Source organism: Cervus canadensis, chromosome 21 (assembly GCF_019320065.1).
Source record: "Cervus canadensis isolate Bull #8, Minnesota chromosome 21, ASM1932006v1, whole genome shotgun sequence".
NCBI classification, from domain to species: domain Eukaryota; kingdom Metazoa; phylum Chordata; class Mammalia; order Artiodactyla; family Cervidae; genus Cervus; species Cervus canadensis.
The window spans coordinates 58850812-58874982 of record NC_057406.1 but is presented as its reverse complement, the minus strand read 5'-3'; the positions used below and the strand labels follow the sequence as shown (position 1 = coordinate 58874982).

General features: G+C 49.8%; 1 protein-coding gene across 6 annotated transcripts; it reads left to right on the top strand.

The window, feature by feature from the left end:
• The first annotated feature begins 411 nt into the window (after nt 1–411).
• Nucleotides 412–22783, top strand: IFT27 (intraflagellar transport 27). Of its 6 annotated transcripts, none has more exons than XM_043441114.1 (9): nt 705–843; nt 4961–5082; nt 7863–7942; nt 8294–8353; nt 11328–11387; nt 11467–11542; nt 15064–15181; nt 16094–16203; nt 22571–22783. In XM_043441114.1, the coding sequence occupies exons 2-8, from the start codon at nt 5025–5027 to the stop codon at nt 16191–16193; spliced, it is 552 nt and encodes a 183-aa protein (XP_043297049.1). In that variant the 5' UTR covers nt 705–843; nt 4961–5024; the 3' UTR covers nt 16194–16203; nt 22571–22783. The 6 variants fall into 6 exon arrangements, with proteins under 6 accessions (XP_043297050.1, XP_043297049.1, XP_043297047.1 ...); XM_043441112.1 differs by having other exon boundaries at nt 22568–22783; XM_043441111.1 differs by lacking the exon at nt 11467–11542.
• The last annotated feature ends 1388 nt before the right edge of the window (nt 22784–24171 follow it).

The window sequence follows — 24171 nt, the reverse complement described above, 5'->3', positions numbered from 1 at the left end:
GTCCAGTGCGCCGGCGCCGCTCCAGTCTCCCGCGCTAGCGATCGGCCCCCTTCGTGGGCGAACCCACTTCCAGGAGGGCAGGAGGATACGGCGAGTCCCCATTCCTCCCGAAGATGGGCCTGGCCAGCCTCTGACCAATCAGAAAGCTTGTTTTATCACCGCTTCTGGATATACGAGGTTGGAGCTGCTTTTCCCTGAACTTTCAAGCCGTGCGGGGGCGGGAGGGGAAAATGATTGACATCTTCTGCAACTATTAGTCAAGCGCGATAAACTTGAAGAGCAGTCATGATAACGAATTATCTGACGAGAAAAGGCTGTTAGCCCTTCCCCCTTCTCTCACTGGTCTCCGTGAGCCCTAGGGGGTGGGAGTTTTTGATGTCAGCCAATCGATGGCCAGCGAGAAGGAGGGGGACGATGAAGAGGCGGGGCAGGCGGGCGGTGGTTGCCCCGCGATCACAGCCACAGTGGGACTGGGGGCGGGGGGTCGGAGGGTTTCTGGGTCACTGTTCCCGAACCTCACTGCCGGCGGCTGGATTGGGTTTAGGAGCCGCATCGCCTCCCTGGCACCTTCCCGGCTGCCTTCTGAAGACTTTTACCCCTTCCGGCGTTCCTCCGCGCCCCACCGCGACCCTAGCGCCAGATACCGCCCCTCCGGCTGCCCGAAGGGTCCAGGCCCCATTGTCCCGGTCCTCACCGCGGCCACTGGCCCCTTGAGCGCCAGTTCTCCCTACTCCCCTTCCCAGGCAGGGCCACCAACGCCTCCAGCAGCCGCTCTTCTCTTGTCTGCTCCGTGGAGGTGGTTGGTTACCATGGTGAAGCTGGCAGCCAAATGCATCCTGGCAGGTGAGTCTGAAAACTTGCGGGCGAATACAGTGTCCGGAGTTCAGAGACTTCATAAATTGTTGAGAGCTTTTGTTCACGTAAATTGTCTACCCTCTTTCCCTTTCTGTCTCCCAAAGGCGAGTTAATGCAATTACTGATATAGTAAATTCCATTAGGCATGGGATAATTATCTTCCAGAGCACACTTGTAGCTGCAGCTGGTTTCCTTCCCTCCCTGTTATACTCTGAGACCACCATCACCAATTGGAGCTGTACTCGAGGAGCAGACTGGTTTTTAAAAAATAAGGCTAAGCACACCATAAATGCTTCAACTAAACCATGTGCTGTACTCCAAAGTTAGCATCAGTGACTTAGGTGGTCTTTACTTATGGGATTTTTTTCCTTGACCCCATTCTTCTGAAAACAGGGATAGGAGACAGTAATGTCCAGTTGGCCAGAGTTTGCAAAAATGCCATGTATGTTGTCTTTAAGACCCAAAGTTATGGTTGCTGCCCAATAATCTTGAGGACATAAATGATGAATCCCCCAAAAGTGGGAATCTGTTTTGCTGTTTGATACATCCCAAGCACCCAGAACATACATCTGGAACATAGGAAGTACTCAATAAACATTTGTAGAATGAATGCATATGTGGCATGCACATTTGTGGTGTTACTGCTCATTTAGAAATGAGAAGTAACATTTGCCTGGATTATGGACCTGGGACCTCAGAGCACAGATGTACTTTCCTGAGTCCTTGCTGCATTGCCAGGCACATGTATTTCATTTAACCCTTTCACAGTAGGTAGCACCCTGGGGTAGGGCTTCCCTGGTAGCTCAGCTGGTGAAGAATCTGCCTGCAATGCAGGAGACCCTGGTTCAATTCCTGGGTTGGGAAGTCCCCCTGGAGAAGGGATAGGCTACCCACTCCAGTATTCTTGGACTTCCCTGGTGACTCAGATGGTAAAGAATCCGCCTGCAATGTGGGAGACCTGGGTTCGATCCCTGGGTCAGGAAGATCCGCTGGAGAAGGGAATAGCAACCCACTCCAGTATTCTTGCCTGGAGAATTGCCATGGGCAGAGGAGCCTAGCGGGCTACAGTGCATGGGGTCGCAAAGAGTCGGACACAACTGAGCAACTTAGCACCGCACCGCACAGCATGGTGCCCTGGGTCGGATGCTGAGTTGTTCTGACCTCACTGAGGACTGAGATGAAGTCTCTGGCCCAAGGTCACCCCCTAGTGAAGGAAGGTCCTAGCCGGGATTCCCACCCCCCAGATCTGCTCACCTACGTGATTCTTAACTTGTGTTACTGTTGAAACCTGTGACCTTTCCAGGTGTTTCTGACCAATTCAGGAAAGAAGCAGTAAGAGGAAAAGGAGATTCTTTTTTTTTTAAATCTTCTCTTTCAGACTGAAAGGGGTGGTATTTGTAATGACTTTTCCAGTTTGGAAGTAAAAGGGTCACACAGAAAGATGACTGATCGAAGCCACTCAGATCATGCTGGAGCAAAAGAAATGAATGGTCTTCAAAAGCAGTGTCTAGTTTCCAGAGCACCAGCGGGGGCAGTATTGTGCCACAAAAATAATTCCACAGATTGGCTGTGTCTCTTGGACAAAGCACTTCTCTGAGCCTCAGTCTCCTCATGGATAAAGTGGAGACGTTTTTCTCTGAAGTTAGATTTTTTTTAATGGGCTTCTCTCTCTGACTGTTCTTTCTCCTATTTTTTTTAAATCAACTTCCATCACGAAGCTAACTTACTGAGCATCATTTTTGTGCCTGCGCTGTGCTGTACCCTCAGCATGGGTCATCTCAACAGCTCTGTGGGGTCAGGATTATCGTCATTCTCCTCTACAGATGGGGCCTCTCTGAGGCCCAGAGAGGTTGGGGCATTTGCCCGGGGTCACACAGCTGGATTTGGCTGAGCTGGTATCTAGACCCAGGTGATCTGATTTCCGGGGCTTGTTGTTAGCCCCACAGGCTACCGTCTCAGGCCTTGATTCTAAACTCCTTGTCCTTTATACTCACACCCTCAGATACTAGTTTCACCTGGTTTCGTCCATGGCCTTACAAGTCATTCCTGAACTCCAACCTAGCCCTCAATCTGTAGCCTCCTTTTGAGGCCTTAAGGAAATCTATCTCATCTTGGAAGTTTCCAGGGACCAAGAGACCTCAGTGCAGTGGATCATGATGCCCAGCCCATCTCCACCACCCACCAAATTCTCGTTCTCCACTTCACCCACCCCCCCCACACACACCTCCTCCCGCACTGACCAGCTGTTTACATGGGGTCAAGCTGCCTCTGTTCCCTCACATAACTAGCTACCAAAGGTCCTGATAACTCAGTTCAAGTGCTCGTTCAGTCCTCATATTTACTGAGCACCTATTATGTGTAAGTCACCACACAAGGTGCACTGGGAATCCCAGGATGAACCCAGCCCACTCCCTCACTGAAGGAAGCCCTGGATTGCACACAAACGCTTACAACGCAGCAAACTCAAATCGAACACCCTTTGTGTGCTAGCTCCCAGAGGAATACCTCAAGGCGCGGCTGCTAATTGTCCTGGTTCAGACGAAGAGAGAAAACAACCCTTAACATTTATCTGTATTTTTATGTGCTTCCAGATCACTTAAATATTACTTAATATATGTCAGGCACTGTACATGTTAACTCCTTAAATCCTCATAACGATTCTCTGAGATGGATATTGTTATTCCCCATTTTGGAGATGTAGCAACTGAGGCCCAGAGAGATTACCAAACCAAGGTCACACAGCTCATAAGCCTTGGGGCTGGAATCTGTGCCCTGAATACCATGTACTTCGTGCCTCTTGACAGACATGGGGGTGATAATCGTGCCTCCCTGGAAGGTTGCTCTGACGAGTCTCACGCCACCAGCAGTGAGCCATAGTAGCCAGGCAGGTAAAGACAGAGGAGCGAGAGATGACCTTCAGAGGCTGGTCATCAGAAGGACATTCTTTTAGCGTTGCCTGGCAGAGAATTGAGCAGGATTAAGATTTGTATTAGGGAGACCTGGAAGGAGGTTTTCTTCAAGGAATTTTCAGGGAGCAAGAGAATAGGAGGGTAGAGCCCAGATCTTGTGTAAGGGATAGTCGGAGACAGGGTTGGAAGGTGGAGAAGGGTACACAGTGGAAAGCCTCCTTGGACAGGCTCTGTGAGCACATCACACATAAAACAGCACCACTGTTTTATGAAGGTCTGTCTGTCGATGCTGAGCTCAGGGTGAAAGAACAACAGCAAGAAAAAACAAAAATGAAATAGGGCCAACTGGGAAGTTTTTGCAGTCCAGACCTAGTCAAGAAAACAGAAGATACATTAGGCATTTCAGCAGAGAGGTTTTAATGTATGAAATTGGTTCACCGGGTGTCAGAGAACTAAAAAACCCAGGAGACAACATTGTCGTGACACTGAAGGAGTAGGTAGAGATCAGGGTTGTCAGAAGCTTGAAGAAGAACCTCCCCCACCCTCGAGCTAGGATCCAGATTTCCAGGGAGGGGACACTGCCCAGCCGGAGTGGTACCCAGTGTGTGATGGCAGCCCTTGCCACAGATCACTAAGACCCATTGCCCACTAGCCGGGAGCTCAGGCCCAGTGTTTAGGGCGAGACACCACTAAACCAATTCCAGACCATCCCGAGGCGCTGTGTCTTAAGATCACTTCTGTTACTGAGTGCTACATGAGGTAGGGTCCAGGCAAAAAGCTGAAACTACGCTCAGTATCTAGATAGTGAGGATTTAGCATGGGATGTTCACTAAACATGTGCTGGAGGGCTGGGAAGACAAATGGGAACAGTGAGGCGGCACAGAGAGGAACTGCAGGAAGGAGCCTCACCCCAGGGCTGCAGGAACAGAGGGAAGATGGCTGGGTATCAGAACCCCGAAGCTCAGAAGGGCCCTCGGAATTGAGCTGCAGATCTCTGAGAAGGGGACCCTACCCACCAATGCTAGTGTCTCTGACGGGGTGTACTCAGGCTGGCCCAAAAGTGCAGAACCACAAACAACACAATTGGAGGCAGCAGCCGACCTCTGCTGCTGGGGTGAAGGCCATCGCTAGGAGACTGCTAAGAGAAACTGCAAGCAACGGAGAAGGAGCAAGTCCCTCTTCCTCCCCCCCACCAGCCTTCCACATTGGAAGAGTTCTTGAACTCACACTTGGCGGAGCCTGACAGGAAGCCCCTGGGAGATGGAGAAATGTGTGTGCGGAGCCCCAGCCCCAGCATCACAAGGCAGAGCACGGACGGGTGAGTTTGGGGCTGAGACAGGAGACCCAGTTGACGTTCAAGGTAACTTAGGGCAGTGTCAGCCCTGACAACAAAGGAAATTCGGGCTGGAGACCCAGTGAAGGATGTAAGGAATAAAGAGACGGCCGCCTGGGCGTGGGAGGAAGGAGGTGGAGACTTCAGAGGTGACTGTGGGTGAAGTCTGGGGACAGTGAGAGTGAATGGTGACCAGAACAAGTGAGACAGGTGGGCAGGACTGCTCTGGCCCCAGCGTGGCTGTGGACACACTTGAGATTGGGTGAAGGCCCTGCATTACAGTGGAGACACCCACAGGTTGTTGGAAATGCAGAGCTTGGGAGATGGATTGTGGCACGTGAGGTGACAGCAAAGGTAGCAAGAATAAGTGGGACAGAGTGGATGGGGGCTAAGGATGGATGCACAAGAAGGTCCACATGGCGGAGAGGGGGAGGAGCAGTGGGAGGACCAAGCCAGTGCAAGGTCACCAAGGCCAGAGGGCCGCGGAAGGAGGGGGTGTTCCTTCAAGCTGACATCTTTCAGAGATGTTGAAGAGCATGAGGACTTGGGGAAAACCACTGAACTTGGCAATTATGAGGTCACAGGTGACCTTGCAGATGGCACCCTCTCCATCAAGCAGTGCACCCGTCGTCCCCTGTCCCCGCCATGACCCCTGGGCTCAGCCTCTTCCAGGGAAGTCCTCCCTGCTGACGAAAGCCCTCATCAACTTCTCTCCTCCCCGCGCCCTCAGACACCTTGGTTCTCAGCTTGCACTATTTGAATTTGCACTTGTCATCTTGTTGCTCTGCAAACGTGTTTATTGGCTGGCTCCCCTTCCTGCACATGCTCAGATCCTTCCTTAGCCGACAACGGAGGTTTTCCAGAAGTATGGGGAACTCTGACTGACAGTCAGAAGCAAGATATATGAAATTAACCAGAACAAATCTGTGGGGAATTTCACAAGCGGGAGGAGCCAATTTCCAACTGGATGCAGAAGCAAAATTGAAGTCAGGAGGGTGGATACAGTCATCCCCTGAGAGGCTGCAGGGATGAGGACCCGCAGGGGCAGTTTAGAAATGGGCCAGAAGAGTCCCTGAGCTCTAGAAGAGGGGTGGACTGGCGGAAAGAGTGTGCTACTGGAATCCTAGGCAGATTACTTAGCTCTCTGAGTTTCAGTATGTTCATCTGTCAAGTAAGGGGCCTGGGAAGGAGTGAATGAGACTGTATGAATGGGTCCATAATGGAGGCTCAACCCTTGTTGGTTCCCTTCAAAGAAGTGGTAGCAGATAGAAAAGCAAGACCTGACTAGCTCATTCAGACCCAGAGAAGTCAACGTGAAATGAAGTGTCACGAGTAGTCAAGTAACTGTCTCACATGAGGTGACAAAAGTCAAAACTGAAACGTTAACAGAGCAGCAGGCTATCAAGGAGTCAAGTAAAAGGAGCGCTGAGCCACCCATGATGTGGGTTAAGGTGAGGAGATGACATCAAAGGATGCAACTAAGAAGGATGGCGATTTTGCTGAGGGATCAGAGGGGTGAGAAAGCAGGAGACAGGTGTTCCGCCAAGGTGCTGGGTGATGGAGGGAGAGTCAGTGTGAAGCTCAAGGTGGAAAAGATCTTGCAAATGAAAACAGCATGGTATCAAAGGAGGCCACACAGAGCCGCCGGTGGGGATGTTGGGAGGGCGCAGGGGAATGAAGGATGAGCCCTGAGAGTCTCCAGCACCCCTGGGGGCCCGGGAGGAACTCCAGAACAAATTGCCCCTGCTGCCTTGTGAAAGGTCCAGGTCTCAGACTTGAAAATGTGACATGAACTTTTAGTTTGGAGGTACCAATTTATGGGGCTGTCCACTGACAAAAGAAGCTGAGGAGATGGACCCGGAAGGTATAAGACGGACTTAGAGGAACCAGTGGCTGTTGCCAGTAGACTTGGAGGAGAGGCCCTGGGAAGATGGGTCCACAGTGGTTGCAAATGGGTACCAGGAGGTGGAGGTGGAAAATGTCCTTTGGAAATGGGTTTCAGGTGGCACATATAGTCTCTGACTCTTTGTTTGTCATAAATATGGTCCCACCTAACTGTCACCCCCTCTGCCCCCCGGTAATTATCCAGGATTCTAAGGATGAGTGCTCTAAGCTCAAAGTGGTTCAGTTAGTCACCTGAACTCATAAGTCTGTGCCTGGTCATACCTCCTTGCCTTCAAGTGTGTTAAGTCACTTCAGTTGTGTCCAACTCTTTGTGACCCTTTGGACTGTAGCCCACCAGGCTCCTCTGTCCATGGGATTCTCCAGGCAAGAAAACTGGAGAGGGTCGCCATGCCCTCCTCCAGGGAATCTTCCCTGACCCAGGGATTGAACCCATGTCTCTTATATCTCCTGCATTGGCAGGTGGGTTCTTTACCACTAGCGCCACCTGAGAAGCTTTTTACCTTCAAGACTTCAAAGTAAGTTCAAGTTTGTAAGGAACAGGTTTTCCCCATCAGGTGTGTTTCAGTGAAAGAGTCGGTTCTGTTTCCAGTGCCCAGAAGCCCTCTTTCCACTCTGTTACCTTCTGGGTCAGTTTTTGTAGATGAAAGGATTAGTCCGGAAGAAATGAGGCTGGCTTGGAAAATGGGTCTCATGGACCCATTGCCCTGCCAGCAACCCCAGGGCAATTTCCCATGAGAATCAGGCACGTTTTCTCTGAGAACTCATTGAAGTTTTTCAGTTTCTAGACTGTTTCTGGAGTGGGAGATCCTTGAGTCAGATTAGCGTGAAAGCAGTGTTTTTCTTCTACTCTTACCTCGCAGGAGACCCTACCGTGGGCAAGACCGCCCTGGTGCAGCTCTTCCGCAGCAACGGGGCCCATTTCCAGAAGAACTACACCCTGGTGAGATGTGGATGTCGTAGGCCTGGCAGAGGCCTAAAGAGAAGTGATCAGATAACCCTAAGGGAGTGACTTTCCCATTGTCCTTAAGAGGCCCTCAAGACCTGACGAATGGCTGCAAGCCACAGGGTGCGGAGCCGTATGGAGCAGACTTGCCTGTGGTCAGCTGGTCACCACATAGAGCCCGCTCGTGGGCTGGGGGTTGGACGAGACTAGGTCCTCTGACTTCTGCACAAGAAGTGAGCCCAGAACAGACACCGGAGCCGGGGACATGCCTCCCAGGGTGGGATGCTCTTCCTGACAACACACCCCTGGGGGCCCCCTGACGTATGTCTTCTTCCTTTTCCTCCACAGACGACAGGGGTGGATCTGGTGGTGAAGACAGTGCCAGTCCCTGACACGGGGGACAGTGTGGTGAGTGGTCCCCTTGCTCCCCCGAGGGAGCTCGGTGCTGCCCCAGCTCTGCCTGAGGACTCCATGGCCACTGTCCTCCTCCCCGGGAGACAGGCAGCGCTGTCCCTGGGGAACAGCGATTTCCTAGCTCTCGCCTTCTGGGGGAAAGACTTCAGTCGAGAGACATAGGGCAGCTATTTTTTCTTTACTCGGATGTAGTTGGTGAAGTTGTGTTAGTTTCAGGTATACAACAAAGTGAATCAGATGTATCTGTGGATATATATATATATATCTGTCACTAGTTGCTCAGTTGTGTCCAAGTCTTTGCGACCCCATGGACTGTAGCCCTCCAGGCCCCTCTGTCCTTGGAATTTTTCAGGCAAGAATACTGGAGTGGATTGCCATGCCCTTCTCCAAGGGATCTTCCTAACCCAGGGATCAAACCCAGATCTCCTGCATTGCAGGCAGATTCTTTACCATCTGAGCCACCAGGGAAGCCCCCGTGTGTGTGTGTGTATGTTATATATACACTTTCAGATTATTTTCCCAATGGGCCATTACAGACTATTGAGTAGAGTTCTCTGTGCTATACAGTAGGTCCTTATTAGTTATCTATTTTATATATAGTGGTGTATATGTGTCAATTCCAATCTTCCAATTTATCTGTATCCCTGTTTGCCTCCTGGTAGCCATAAGTTTGTTTTCTATGTCTGTAACTTGATTTCTGTTTTGAGGATAAGTTCATTTGTACCCATTTTTTATATTCCACATTTAAGCAATATCATATGATATTTGTCTTTGGCATAGAACAGTTTTAAGTAGCAACAGTTTATTAAGCAAAACAAGAGTATCCTCTTGAGAAAGAACAGGTTGTTTGGAAATCAGAAGCAGCCCCGCAGTGGGGTGTGGTTGGGGTCTTTAGAGTGGTGGTCCCTCGCTGTGCCCTGCATCGTCTGACTGACAAGTTGATTGACAGCTTTAGGTTCTAGAATTTTTCTCCTTGTGCACAGGCGGCTTACCCATAAGCACCCAAGTGTAACCCACAGCAGGGGCCGGGGGGTGGGGGGGTGGGACAGGGGGCGGGCAGAAAGTGCAGGGCTAATTTATCACCAATACAGCATAATGAACCTCTGGTTACTTTGAGTCACCATTTAGGTCTTGGTGTGCCTGTGCCAACCTGTGCTGGAGGTTTTATCTTGCTTGATTTTGATAAGGCTGGAAAGTTAGCAGAGGTCCTTGACTAGGAGAGGTGGTCAAGGACTAGGAGAGGAAGGGTCTCTGGGCATACTCTGATCACCAGTGTCCAGGGGGGTGCGAAGGAAAGAGGATCCTGTCCAGGATGGAGCAGGACCTGCTCACATCTGACTAGCTACCTAATAGTGCCAGGACTTGGTCTAGACTTGTCTGAGCATTTCGGAACAGAATGAGGGGAACATGGGAGGCCCTGTAGGGAAGGGACGAAGAAGAGGAGGTGAGGCCAACAATTGCCAAAAGAAAAGAAGGCTAGGAACTCAGGTGTACATATTTCAGCTGTGACATTGCCATGGTCAGGTTCCCTCCTGAAACAGTTAATTGTTGTTCAGTCACTCAGTCCTGTCTGACTCTTTGCAACCCCGTGGACTGCAGCATGCCAGGCTTCCCTGTCCTTCACTATCTCCCGGAGTTTGCTCAAACTCATGTCCATTGAGTTAACAACAACCAGGACCTAATTATACGACTGTCTCTACCACACCATAGTTTTGTAATGATTTGAAGAAAAGAATAAAGCGATATCCTGATTTTCAGTTAGCAAAAGTGAGGGGATATTTTGTAACAGTATTTGGTGACTTGGGCTGCCATATATTATGTTATTAATAAATAGATAGAAGTCTATATTCAATTAATAAAATCTATAGAGAAAAAGAAGAGGAAATGAGGAAGACTGGACTCTGGACCTCACCCTCAGAACTTACTGAGTACCAAGGTTCCTAACCCGCATCTCTCTGTGGAAAACCTCAGCCCTTGAAATTGAATTCCAAGCTGTCACGTTTGCCTGTGGGCGTCCCTCGTGGCTCAGTGGTAAAGAATCAGCCTGCCAATGCAGGAGATTCCTGGGTCAGAAAGATCCCCTGGAGAAGGAAATGGCAACCCCCTCCAGTATTCTTGCCTGGGGAATCCCGTGGACAGAGGAGCCTGGCGGGCTACAGTCCATGGGGTCACAGAAGAGTCAGACACGACTTAGCAACCAAACAATAGTGTTTGCATGTACTTTCCTGGAGAGAAGGTTTAAGAATTGCCAGATTGTCAAAGCAGTCCATGAGCAAAAAGCAATTTTAAGTACCCGGGATGCAGTGAGAAGGGATTAGATGAACACAGCCATCGCCAGTGTGCAAAGCAGAGGATGCTGCTGACCTTCAGACAGCGTGTGCTGGTCACCAGAGCCAGTGGGAGATTACAGGGCACTGGGGGAGACTTCCTGGAATAGAAGCGACAGGGAGGGGCTCTCACCTGGGCCAGCGAAGGTTGAGACATGGGCAGGAAGGGTCATCCTGAGCCCTCTGCCAGCATCAAGCCTCGGCTGTCCAGAACCCTGACAGACTGTCCTACTTTAAATGCCTTCCCCAGGCCTCCTCCGTGACCTCCTTTAAACAGGATCGTTTTTCAAGATTTGAAAATCAATTTGGTTAACAAAGTGCAGAATGACCTTTTGGAAACCAGAGCACTTGTCAGCCTGTTTAGCATTCTGTTCTGCCAGGTGGGGAGTCAGCTTGTTCCTGGTATTTTTGCACTCGGGGTTAGAAGAGGTGAGACGCCACCCAGAAGGGGCTGCTTGGGGTGGGAAGCAGTTGTACCTGAGTTCGTTCCTCTTCCCATCCTCGTCTGCCTGCCTAGGGCAAGAGATAAATGTATGTGCACGTGTGCACATCTGGATCACCCTGAGGGTGAGCGGGAGTCCTACCTGGGTGTGCAGCCTGGGGTTTTCTCAGCTTTCTGAGACCTGCCTTTCTGATTCCAGGAACTCTTCATTTTTGACTCGGCCGGCAAAGAGCTGTTTTCTGAAATGTTGGATAAACTGGCAAGTAGCATTCAGTCTTTTTTCTAACCTCCGCCTCCCTCCAAAGGTTTGCCCCTTAACAATGCCCACTGTACTCCAGTCTCCAGGAGGGGTGACCATGGCAGCATTCTTTAAGGACATTCCTCCCAGCCTTGGGGCTTGTGGCCCCTTGACAGGTAGGAGCAGCTTTTGCATGTGATTTGTGATTGCCCCTCCCCCCAGCTCTGGGCTAGCTGGGCTCCCAATGTGCCAGAGTAGTCCCCGACTCTGGTGACTCTCTTCTCTTAGGCAACCCCCTCCTAGGGATGTTTTTTTCAGTCCTCCTCCTGCACTAGTGGTAAAGAGCCTGCCTGCCAGTGCAGGAGACCTAAGAGACGCAGGTTTGATCCCTGGCTGGGGAAGATCCTCTGGAGGAGGGCACAGCAACCCACTATGGTGTTCTTGCCTGGAGAATCCCATGGACAGAGGAGCCTGGCAGGATACAGTCCATGGGGTCACAGAGCCAGACACGACTGAAGCAGCTTAGCACGCATGCCACTTCCTAGGTCTGGAGCAAAGATTTCCTTCCCCACTAGGGGGTGCCCTCGAGGTCCCAGAGTGTGGCTCACCCAGTTCAGTTCAGTTCAGTCACTCAGTCGTGTCGGACTCTGCAACCCCATGGACTGCAGCACGCCAGGCCTCCCTGTCCATCACCAACTCCCAGAGTTTACTCAAACTCATGTCCATTGAGTCGGTGATGCCATCCAGCCATCTCATCCTCTGTCGTCCTCTTCTCCTCCCACCTTCAATCTTTCCCAGCATCAGGGTCTTTTCCAATGAGTCAGTTCTTCGCATCAGGTGGCCAAAGTATTGGGAGTTTCAGCTTCAGCATCAGTCCTTCCAATGAATATTCAGGAATGATTTCCTTTAGGATGGACTGGTTGGATCTCCTTGCAGTCCAAGGGACTCTCAACAGTCTTCTCCAACACCACAGTTCAAAAGCATCAATTCTTCAGCACTCAGCTTTCTTTGTAGTCCAGCTCTCACATCCACACACAACCACTGGAAAAATCATAGCTTTGACTAGACAAAACTTTGTTGGCAAAGTAATGTCTCTGCTTTTTAAGCGTCTTTTAATTTCATGGCTGTGGTCACCATCTGCAGTGATTTTAGAGTCCAAAAAAAATAAAGTCTGTAACTGTTTCCATTGTTTCCCTATTTGCCATGAAGTGATGGGAACAGATGCCATGATCTTCATTTTCTGAGTGTTGAGTCTTAAGCCAACTTTTTTTCCCTCTCCTGTTTCACTTTCATTAAGAGGCTCTTTAGTTTTTCTTCACTTTCTGCCATAAGGGTGGTGTCATCTGTGTATCTGAGGTTATTGATATTTCTCCTGGCAATCTTGATTCCAGCTTGTGCTTCTTCCAGACCAGCGTTTTTCATGATGTACTCTGCATAGAAGTTAAATAAGCAGGGTGACAATATACAGCCTTGACGTACTCCTTTCCCTATTTGGAACCAGTCTGTTGTTCCATGTCCAGTTCTAACTGTTGCATCCTGACCTTCATACAGATTTCTCAGGAGGCAGGTCAGGTGGTCTGCTATTCCCATCTCTTTAAGGATTTTACACAGTTTGTTGTGATCCACACAGTCAAAGGCTTTGGCATAGTCAATAAAGCAGAAGTAGATGTTTTTCTGGAACTCTCTTCCTTTTTATTGATCCAGTGGATGTTGGCAATTTGATCTCTGGTTCCTCTGCCTTTTCTAAATCCAGCTTGAACATCTGGAAGTTCATGGTTCATCAACTGTTGAAGCCTGGCTTGGAGAATTTTGAGCATTACTTGACTAGCATGTGAGATGAGTGCAATTGTGCGGTAGTTTGAGCATTCTTTGGCATTGCCTTTCTTTGGGACTGGAATGAAAACTGACCTTTTCCAATCCTGTGGCCACTGCTGAGTTTTCCAAATTTGCTGGCATATTGAGTGCAGCACTTTCACAGCATCATCTTTTAGGATTTGAAATAGCTCAACTGGAACTCCATCACCTCCACTAGCTTTGTTCGTAGTGATGCTTCCTAAGGCCCACTTGACTTTGCATTCCAGGATGTCTGGCTCTAGGTTGGTGATCACACCATCGTGATTATCTAGTTTGTGAAGATCTTTTTTGTATGGTTCTTCTGTGTATTCTTGCCACCTCTTCTTAATATCTTCTGCTTCTGTTAGGTCCATACCATTTCTGTCCTTTATTGTGCCCATATTTGCAAGCCTGCCCCATCTAGGTTTGCTCTGGGACCCACCGCTGCTGCCCAGGCTCCTCCAGCCAGCCCAGCCTTTTCTTAGGATGCAGTTTGCTGTACCTTCCAAGGTAATCTGGGCCAGTGAGCTAATTAGAAAGTTCAAGATCTCCAGAGCCCCTGCCTTTCCAAGAACAGCTACATTTTAATAGAAATTGTTTGCTGCCCCCCTCCTTTTTTTTTCTTGTTTTGTCTGAAAGAAATAGATCTAGTGATGGTAATTTCACACAGGGCTGGCCTCCTGCATCAGTTCTTCCTGTTTTACCACGTGCCTACATAATGGCCGGGGCTGCCCGGCAAAGGGGATGATGTGTCTGGGGAAGTCAGGGCCGCCTGCTGCCCATTCTGGGTGTGCTCACTGAGGCCTGGAGGAAGAAGGTCTCTCCTGCATGTGCACAGAGGTGGTCAGTGTGGCTTCAGCTAGAGTTCTTGAGTTAGTTTGTGGAGTGAAGGTGTAAGGGCATCATCAATTTAGTCTAAGTTCCTCCCATCCTGGAGGCCTGCAGAGCCAATTCCAGGCTGACCTTCCAGGGACAGCTAAAAGGAAAAGGCTTCTGCCTCACACCCTGGGAGGTGATAACACCCTAGAAATAAACCAGGCTCTAATTGTGCAGAATGGGGGTCCCCAGAGACCAAGACTAGTATCAATGCAGCCCCACAGCCTGTGCCAGGCAGCAGGCTGGCCCAGGACTCTGCGCAGCCCCTGAAGGTGCTGGCTCCTGAGAGCTTAGCCTTGGTTCTTAATTGGGACCATGAACCCTGTCCAGTGGCCGCTCTGGTTTGGATTAGGGCTGACACACTGCTGGAGAAGCAGAACGTACCCTTTGCATTTTAAAAAGCCGACCCTTATTAAGAAGATGTAAGCAAACCAGCTTCCAGTGACTAGCTAATGAAAAAGAAGGATGCGTTTTCAGGCCTGCAGAGCAGAAGAGCATATCAACTTGCATAAGAGTGGGCTCTCAATGAGAACAAGCAGCAGAATGAGTTCATGGAACCGGGGCAGACAAAGCGTTTCTGGGTAGAGAAAGGCATCAGCTCCACCCTGGTGTTTGAATCCCGTGTGACCTGGGCAAGTCAGTTACCCACTGTGAACTCAGTACCTTCAGCTACACGGTAGGGATCTTCAAACCAGCCCTGCAGACTTGGGAGGTTTCACAGTGACGCACAGAAAATGCCCAGCAGAGAGCCTGGCATGGACTCGCGCTCTCGCCATCATGGTCACTATGCCTAGGCCTTCCCATTCATTCCTGTGGGTGAATCATTTTCGTCCATGGGTGTGGCTCAGTTTTCTGACTCATCTTCCCTTTAGGATTTTTCATTTCCCTCCACCCACGTGTCCCTTCCCTTAGAAGGCCGCATCGCCTCCCCGCCTAGAAGTCACTTTCGCCGTCAGTGACGTGTTCGCATCCTGTCTCCCTTGCCTAGTGGGAGAGTCCCAATGTCTTGTGTCTTGTCTACGACGTGACCAACGAGCAGTCCTTCACCAACTGCAGCAAGTGGCTGGAGAAGGCTCGGTCACAGATTCCAGGAACCACCCTCCCAGGTAAGAGCTGTAGGCATCCAGGGTTTCCAGCAGCTCCTCTGTCCTTCGAGTTCAAGGGCACAGGTCACTGCAGAGGTATCTGTGGGTGCAAAAACAAGATGCTCTGGGCTTTGAGTGTGGCAACTGGGACTGTACCCTGGCTCTGCCCCTTCAGAGCCCTGGCAACCTCGGTGCGTCGCCATGCCTCTGAGTCTGTAAAATGGACCCGGTGATGCCCATCTGGCAGGGTTGTGGGGCAACTCAAAGATACTAAGGGGAAAGGTGTTGGGATATGAATGCGAGTTGTTTCTGGAAGGCTCACCCCAGGGAAACATCCCTCATTTTCTCCTGTATGTGGGCCACCAGGAAACATGCAAGGCCCGTTGTCACTTCTGAATGCTCTCCATCAGTTTATTTCTCATCCCTATGTGAGATCAACAAATTCTCCTCATTAGAGACCAGGGAAAGCGATCCCCAGAGCCAGGCTCAAAAATTAGCTGCAGCGGATACAGCTGGCAACAGAACTAAATTACCTCTGCATCCCTGACTCCGAGCCCAGCCCTCATATTAGTATTAATGACCATTTTGAAGGTTTGGTCCATGCGCTCAGAATGATCGCAAATGCTCACATCGGTTTGGTCCTCGCCTTCACGGCACTTGGAGCCTTAAAGACACAAGGCAGGCAGGTACCTTCAACGTCTAGAAAAGGGGCTGAACAAAAACTGCAGGTGGAAGGGCCTGCCACCCACTCTGCTTTGACCCCTGGGGCCCAGCGCAGAGTCTGTTGGTGCTCACCACCTGCGGTCAGGCAGCCTCTCTCAGATGACGTTTCACACCCCTCAAAAGTAGGCTGCTTGCTGTTTTTTTCTCTCCAGCTGTCCTCCCAGACGGCCACGGTTATAATGCAATGCTCTGATTGTCTCTTTCGAGTAGGTGTGCTGGTGGGGAACAAGACAGACCTGGCTGGCAGGCGAGTGGTGGATGTGGCCCAGGCCCAGGCGTGGGCACTGGGCCAAGGCCTGGAATGTTTTGAAACATCTGTGGTAAGTACCGCCGCCTGCGCCATAGCCCAGTCTGCAGCAGGGCCTTGGCTGGAAGCTGTTTTTTCACGTGACCTTGCATGCATTGAGTTGTTACCCCACCATACGCGGAGCCTGATTTGGAGCTGATGTTACATCCTTCGCCTGAGATCTCATCTCAATATAGCAAGAGTCACTCGTGTGTTACAATGAAGCAGATCAGCCAGCCAGCCCTGGGAAAAGCTGGATCCCAGTTAGTAAGGAATACCAACGTGTGGTGTTCAGTCACAGTGCTGTTGGACGTCTGCAGGAGGCACGGTTATGGCGTTGTTGGCACATTATTTTATAGGCCCTTAGAATCAGTCCCCTGATCTAGGAGCTGGCCCACACTTCCCTCTTCCTGATGGGGTGACATGACTGGCCCAAGGTCATGTGCCTCATAAAGGCTTGCACCAGGACTGGGATCCCCGACTTCTGGTTCCCCTCACTGCTCCCAGTCGCCACCTTGCTGCAGCCTCAGAGTGACTCCAGGCCACAGGAGCCCTCAGGAAGTGGGACAGAGTGGTTTGTTCCCAGCACTTTCAGTACATGATATCATGATTTTGGCGTGTTCACAGTGTCACGTGAAGCCCCTCCTGTGTGGGGAGTTGAGTTCCCAGCCTCCCTGCAGCCGGGATGCAGGCATGTGACCCAGGCTTCACCAGGTGGATGCACGCTTGTGCGATGATGGCAGGGAATCAAGTGAACACTGCCCCCCGCAGGAGCCACCCAGAAACATCCACTTCAGAGCCAGTAGGGGCCAGGGGCCAACCCCTTCCTGGGGCTGCTGGAGAGACTCGCCACGCCTGGCACAGCCTGAAACATCCCTGGTGGTCACTTGGACCTCACTCCCGGCCCTATGGCCTCTGGCCCTGATTCTTTGGTTCTCAAAGAGAGTCAGTGGGCTACTTAATAAATAGCCCTGAGGTCGTTTTCTGCTCAAACTCCACCTAAGTGACAGGCACTCTTGTTGCATCTACAAAACTCGACAGACGCTGCTGTTCAATTCCTATATTGAGGTGAACTGTTTTTTTTATTTAGCTACATCAGGTCTTAGTTGCGGCACATGGGGGTCTTGGTTGCATTTTCATGTAGGATCTTCCATTGTACATAGACTCTTCTAGTTGCGGCATGCAGGCTCAGTAGTTGCAGGGTGCAGGTTTAGTTGCCCCATGGCATATGGGATCTTAGATCCCCAACCAGGGGTCGAACCTGCATCCCCTGCATTGCAAGGTAGAGTCTTAGCCACTGGGTCACCATGGAAGTCCCTGGATGTGAACTTCTTAAACACCCCCAAAGCAGCATGCTTTCCTTAGGGAAAGTGTAGCAAGTAAAGCCGGGTGCTCTGTCCTCTGATGGTAAATAGCAGCCCTCTCTGTGGGCCCCGCGAGCGTTATTTAACCTGTTTGTGCCTCAGGTTCCTGACCTATTAAATAGGGATGAAAAAATATATTCCTCATTGAGTAATAAATATGAGAATTGAGTCAGATGGTGAATATAAAAACACTTAGCACAAAATCTGGGGCATAGTAAACGCTCTGTCAATGTTAGCTTTTTTTAAGTATAAATATTCCCCCCAGTAATCTCATTTATACTATTATCTAAATCATTGTATTCCTAGATTGTACGGAGGTGAATGTCAGTCTTGCCTCTGGTCCAATAATCACAAATGCTACATTAATGAAGTTCCAGTTAGTGAGCTTTTATTGTATAGAGGGTTGCCCATGTTGTACGCAGCACGCCTTTGAGCAAAGCAGTAACTCTTCCACCCACAGCAAACAATATTTGATTTTCCCTCCTCCTCCATTCACATTCATGAAATTGCCTCCTCACCCCAATATCCCACGTTCTCTGGAATTCTTGATAGAACTCAGAAATTAACCTTCACTCCCAACTTTCATCACCAGAGGCCACTGGGCTGGACATTTAAACTCTGGTCAGGTGTTTGCCTCTACACGATTGAAATGGGCGGGTATAAATGATGTCTGGGGAGGCTGCATTTCAGCACTTGATATTAACTCTGCAGGCTAACTAGTCCCCCCTGAGCTGATGCCAACAGAAGCACCACCAGCAGCTCGGTTAAGAAAGCTGTAATTAAAAAGGAAATACAACCAAATGCTGTTTGAGACAGCGAAGCCCATCTCCTCCTCTCTTCTCACTAAGTGCAGCCACAGTTGTCTTACCTGGCCATTTGTTTTATTTTGTTTTGTTTTATTGGAGTGTATTTGCTTTAAAATGTTGTGTTAGTTACTGCTGTTTGATTTTCTTTTTTCTTTATAATTCCATCTTCACAACATACTCATTTTAAAACTGGAGGTTTTGTACCCTTTGACCACCTTCACCCCTTTCTCCTGCCTCCACCCTCACTGCCCTGGGCAACCACCAATCTGCTGTGTGTCTGAGTGTGTCTTTTCTTACATTCCACTTATGAGTGACAACATAGCAATATTTGTCTTTCTTGTCTGGCTTATCTCACTTAGCATAATACCCTCAGGATTCATCCACGTTGTCACAAATGGCAGAATGTCCTGTTTGTGGCTGAATAGTATTCCTCTGTGTGTGGACCACATTGCCTTTATCCACTCATCAGTGTACACTTAATGTGGTTTCTATGTCGTGACTGTTGTCATGGATGAAGAAATCTCTCCAAGATAGTGATTTCATTTCCTTGGTTACAGACGCAGAGGTGGGATTGCTGAATCATACGGCTACTCTATTTTTAATTTTTGAGGAACCTCCATCCTGTTTTCCACACTGGCTGCACCAGTTTTCATACCCACCAGCAGTGCACACGGCTTCCCATTTCTCCACATCATCACCAACACTTGTTATCTCTTGTCTTTTTGATGATGGCCGTCTTCACGGCTGTGAGGTGACATAATATGGTTAACTTGCATTTCCCCGATGGTTAATAATGTTGAGTGCTTTTTCGTATACTTGTTGGTCCTTTGAATACCTTCTTTGGAAAAATATCTGTTATTGATCCTTTGCCCATTTTTTTCATCATAGTATTTATGTTTTTGCTATTGAGTTGTACAAATTCCTTATGTGTTTTGGATGTTAACCCTTTATTTGATGTGTGGCTTGCAAATATGTTCTTTCATTCTACAGGTTGCCTTTTCATTTTGCTGATGGTTTCCTTGGCTGTGCAAATGCTTGTTAGTTTGCTGTAGTCCCACTTACTGATTTGTGCCTTTGTTGCTTATGCTTTTGGTGTCATATTCATAAAATCATTGCCAAAGCCAGTGTCAAGGATCTCTTCCCCAATGTTTTCTTCTAGGAATTTTATGATTTCATGTCTTAAGTTCATGTCTTTAATTCACTTTTAGTTAATTTCTGTGAGTGGTGTCAGTTAGGGTTCTAGTTTCATCCTTTTGCATGTGAATATCTGGTTTTCCCAGCACTGTTTACTGAAGGGACTGTCTTTTCCCCTTTGAGTATTCTTGACTCCTCTGTCAAATATTAGATGACCATATCTCTATATGGTTATATCCAGGCTCTCAGTTCTGTTCCATTGCTCTTTGTATCTGTTTTTAATGTTAGTGTCATATTGTTTTGATTACTGTAGCTTTGCAGTATGGTTTGAACAGGAACTATGATGCCTCCATCTTTGTTCTTTCTCAGGGTTGATTTGGCTATTTGGGGTCCTTTCTGGTTCCTCTTTGACTTCCTGACACCCCTCAATATTTGGCATTTTCACACCAAAAAAATTTAAAGCATTTCTTTAAGCAGAAGTTAAAAATTTGTAATGCATTGTTTACTGCTCAAAGAAGTTGGACAATACTAAATAAAAGCAAGTTCAAGAAAGATCCATAGGGGTGGCTCCTCTTGCAGAAAGAAGAGAGGAAGGGAACTGATGTTTGTTGAGCACCTTCTGTGTGCCAGGTGTTCTGCACGCATTGTCTGTTTAGGCTTCCTACAGTCTTACTGCTCTCTTTATCTCACTGGTGACAGACTCAGAAAGACTGTGAAGCTTTCCCTGGTCACCCAGTTAACAAGCAGTAGAACCAGAACTAGAACACAGCCCTGCCCAGCTCGATAACCTTCTAGAAGGGGCTCTGGCCTCCCACAGAGCCCACTTTGGGAGTCTCTAGGGGGAGAATTCTAGGTCAGATTAAGCACTAGTCTGACCCTGCTCTAAGGATTCTTCATGCAAAGCAGACCTACTCTACAGGTGTCCATAGATGTCCACGAGACTATGATTTGTCATCTAACAAAAGGACTCCTGTCATTGGCAAGCCCTCCTAGTGCATTTGGAAAATGGTTCCGTTTACATCTGCTACTTCAGGAGCACTCCATGTGTATAAAGAGGCTTGTCTCCATTGAATTCCCTACTTTTTATGTTGCGTTTTCCCTAAGATCTAGCTTTTAAGAGCTTTCAGGTTCATTTAGAAATCCTCAAGCGTGTGCTTTGCCGGCCTCATTCTCTTCCCATTCAACACTTAACTACACTTTCAACCGAGGTAATGTTTTGCTGTTTGACGTTGCCTAGGATGTTACACTCTGTACAACCCGAAGCCCCTTGCAGATACAACTGAGTTATTCCTCTTATGTCTTACTGGGGAGTGACAGCCTTCCGGTCCCTGGTAGTTGCGAACTTAGTACAGACACTTGTCTGGGCCGCTAGCTGTCCTCTCATTGCTCAGCCCCCTCTCCACACTGACACCTCTGGTTCTCCTGTTGGTGACTTGCCTCCTCTGCCTTGGGACTTGCCTTCCTGGAAAGTCCAGTAACTTTCTCTGCAGGATCTGGTTTCACATACTTGTTTCTGTCACCCTGTCTGGCAGAGTGGAAAGGCTGCTCTTCTCATACTTGGGGCCTCTGAATTCTAGGCTGGGCTCTGCCTAAGCCAGCTTGGCCACTGCACGCCTGGGACCCCAGACCACTGTCTAAAACAGAGGCACTGAGCTTGATGACCTCGTTACATCCTTTGGTTTGGAAATCCTTCCATTTTAGTGGGTCTATTTCATTGTCTCTTCTCAAGGCTGCACTTTTGCCAGCAGGCAAGGATTGTCTGAAAACAAGTACTTGTGCATTCATAGTTTGAGCTACTGTCTTAAAAGTAGTGGGTGCTTTCTTCTGCCAACTTATTTCTTTAAAAAAAATGTTTTAAATACCCATGGGCACGCACATAGAGAGTGACAAACGATAGCTAAGTGGAGAGAGTATCATTTTCTTTCCCCCAGAGCTTGTCATGCTCACCCTATAGGGCCAGTTCTTCCCACGGGATAGAGAAAATCTAGGGCAAGTTCTAGAACTTTAATCTCTCAGATAATAAAAAATCCTTTGGGCACCTTTAGTCACAAAATTATTCATTGTTTCAGTTATAAAAATGGCCAGTCCTGAGTGACTGTCAAAATTCTTGATTTAAAGTCAGCTCCACCCCGAGCCTGCTGTGGGAAGCAGGACTGGGCTCCTTCGTCTGTGTTTCTCCACCTGTGCTTCCCCTCCAGCCTGCTTTGCCGGACCTATTCTGGCCCCTCTGGACTTGCCAGGTGTCTGAGATGCCCTCCCTACCCCCATAGGGGGCTTCTCACCTGCAGCTTCCGCCTCACAGGTGTCACCTGCTCAGCCTTCCTGCAACCTCGGTTCTGGGCCATCCATTGGTGTTGGAACCCATCACCCTCCTGGGGGCTGTCCCCTCGGGGTCCCTTTAGGACCGCTTCACACTGGGCCCCTGCAGGGCCCTCTGCTGGTCCAGGGAAGCAAGGCTGCAACCCCAGGAGGAGGTAGTGCAGGCCGTCTGTGTTCTTTCCTGTCCTGCTCAGCCATCCAAACAGCCAGCCCCACCCTCACCTCAGTGCTTCCCAAGCCTGGGTCCAGCGCCTTCCTAAGCCCCTGGGCTGTAGGCTTCTCTTGGGACCCTCCCACTGACCTCAGGGTGAGGGAGAAGAGAAGCGCCCACATCCATCCTGGGGGAATACCACAGCACACCCCGCCCCCGCCTCCATCCGGCCTGGTCCTCCCTCCAGAGTCCTCCCTCCAGAGCCTGCCGTCTGTTGTTTTGCTTTGACCTCTGGGACCTCAGGCAAAACTAAGCAAGAACGAGTCTCATTTTGATGTCCTGTCACACAGTGCAAGTGGCTAAAAGTACAGGCTCTGTGGGAACAGGTCTAGGTTCAGACCCAGCTCCATCACGGGCGAGAGTGTAGCTTTCGGCAACTGATGTTAATCTCTGCGTCTCAGTTGCCTTCTTGTAAAACGGACGGAGCGGTAGTAGCAACCCCGAGTGCTGGGAAGAAGAGGTTGATCGGAGGTCGGAGGACCCGACAGGAGGGAGGAATGGGGAATGCCAGCTGTCTGCGGCGATCCTAAAGCCAGCCCACCCTTCTTCACCTTGTCTCTCCAGAAGGAGGCGGAAAACTACGACGCCCCCTTCCACTACCTGGCCAGGCAGTTTCACCACCTGTATCGGGAGAAGCTGGAGGTTTTCCAGGCGCTGGTGTGACCGTTCCCTACCATGGAGCCCAGCCGTGGGCTCTGTCTCCTCAGAACATGGGAGAAGATGGAGCTGCCTGGCACTTCCGGTCTATCGTGACAGCTTTAAATAAAATGAGAAAATGGAGAAGCAGCAGCTCATTCTGTTCTTGGCCGGGGCAGCCCTGGAGCCATTTTACACTTTGGCCACTGCTCCCAGAGTAGCCCTGGAGCCTCCAGTGGTGGCAGCTGGCCCTTGGGACAGTGGGCATCCTGCCTTCCCCGGAGGACACCCCCCAACAAGAGCCCACCCACAATTTGCCACAGTCGAAATGCTCAGCTTGGAAGTTGCTGCCTGGCCAGCAGGCTGATGACCCTCTCCTCGTTCTAACAGACTCAGCTTTGCTGTCTGTCTGCTTGCTTTCCAGATGCCAGAGCTCCCTGGTGATGACTACTGTCCCTGGCAAAATAGTGCCCTCTGCCGGCCGCCCTGGGTGCCTCTCCTTGATAAAGACCCAGCCCCCTCCCAGCTGCCAGGAACCCTGAGCACCCAGGGAGCCAAGAACAGGCCACTTTCCTTTAATGACCCCGCCTCTCAGCGAGCCGGGCAGCAGTCTTAATTCTTTGCACCGAGCTTGACTGTTTTCCATCCTGTCTCTGCTGCCAGATTAATCTTCCTAAAACACCACTTTCATCATTTCACTCCCCTGATTAAAGACCCACGGAAATTCCTCAGTGCCTCTTACATCAGGGCCACGGGCTGAGATCTGGCATCGCAGCCCACCTCCAACTGTCAACCCTCACCCCGGAGTCTCGGCTTCTTTCTGCTCCAGCGCCCCAGAGGGTCATAGCCCTCCTCCAGTCCCCCACTGGGTGGGAGTGGAGATGTCCAAGCAGTGGCTTTGTGGATAAACAGACCTGGGTCAGTCCCAGGGATAGAGATGAGAATGGAAATTACTCTCATTCCTGTTTATGACCTGCCATGTCTCTACATGAGCTGAGCATGTTATACATACTAGCTAATTTAATATTCACAATGCAGAGTCTTTTTCCCACTTTTACGAATGAGGAACCGAAGTCAGGATCACGGACTCCAGAGCCCGGCCCACAGTGGCTGCCTTCTCCTGAGTCCGCCTGAGCTTGACCGGGAGCAGGAGGCAGTGATGGCTAGGCTGCCCCTGAAGGTCACTTCAGAATAGCACGTGAAGGGTGTCGGACACAGTGCCCACCATCTTGGGCCCCTCCCTCCCCATCCTGTTACCTCTCAACACAAGCTCACTGTAGCCACAACTCAACTTGGTGTTCTCCCACCAAGTCATCCTTTCAGAGGGTAGGGGCCTGCAATGTGCCAGACATTTCTCTAGGCACTGGTCATTTCAAGCTGTTAGTTTCTTGGCCCGTGTTCCAAGGATGGGAAGATCTACAGTAAACAACCAAGGAGACTTGGAGGGGACGTTTCCAGTTGCTCCAAAATTCATTACTGGGACCCACAGCTGTGGCCAAAGATGCTAAGAAACCCACTTCCTAAAGGTCACA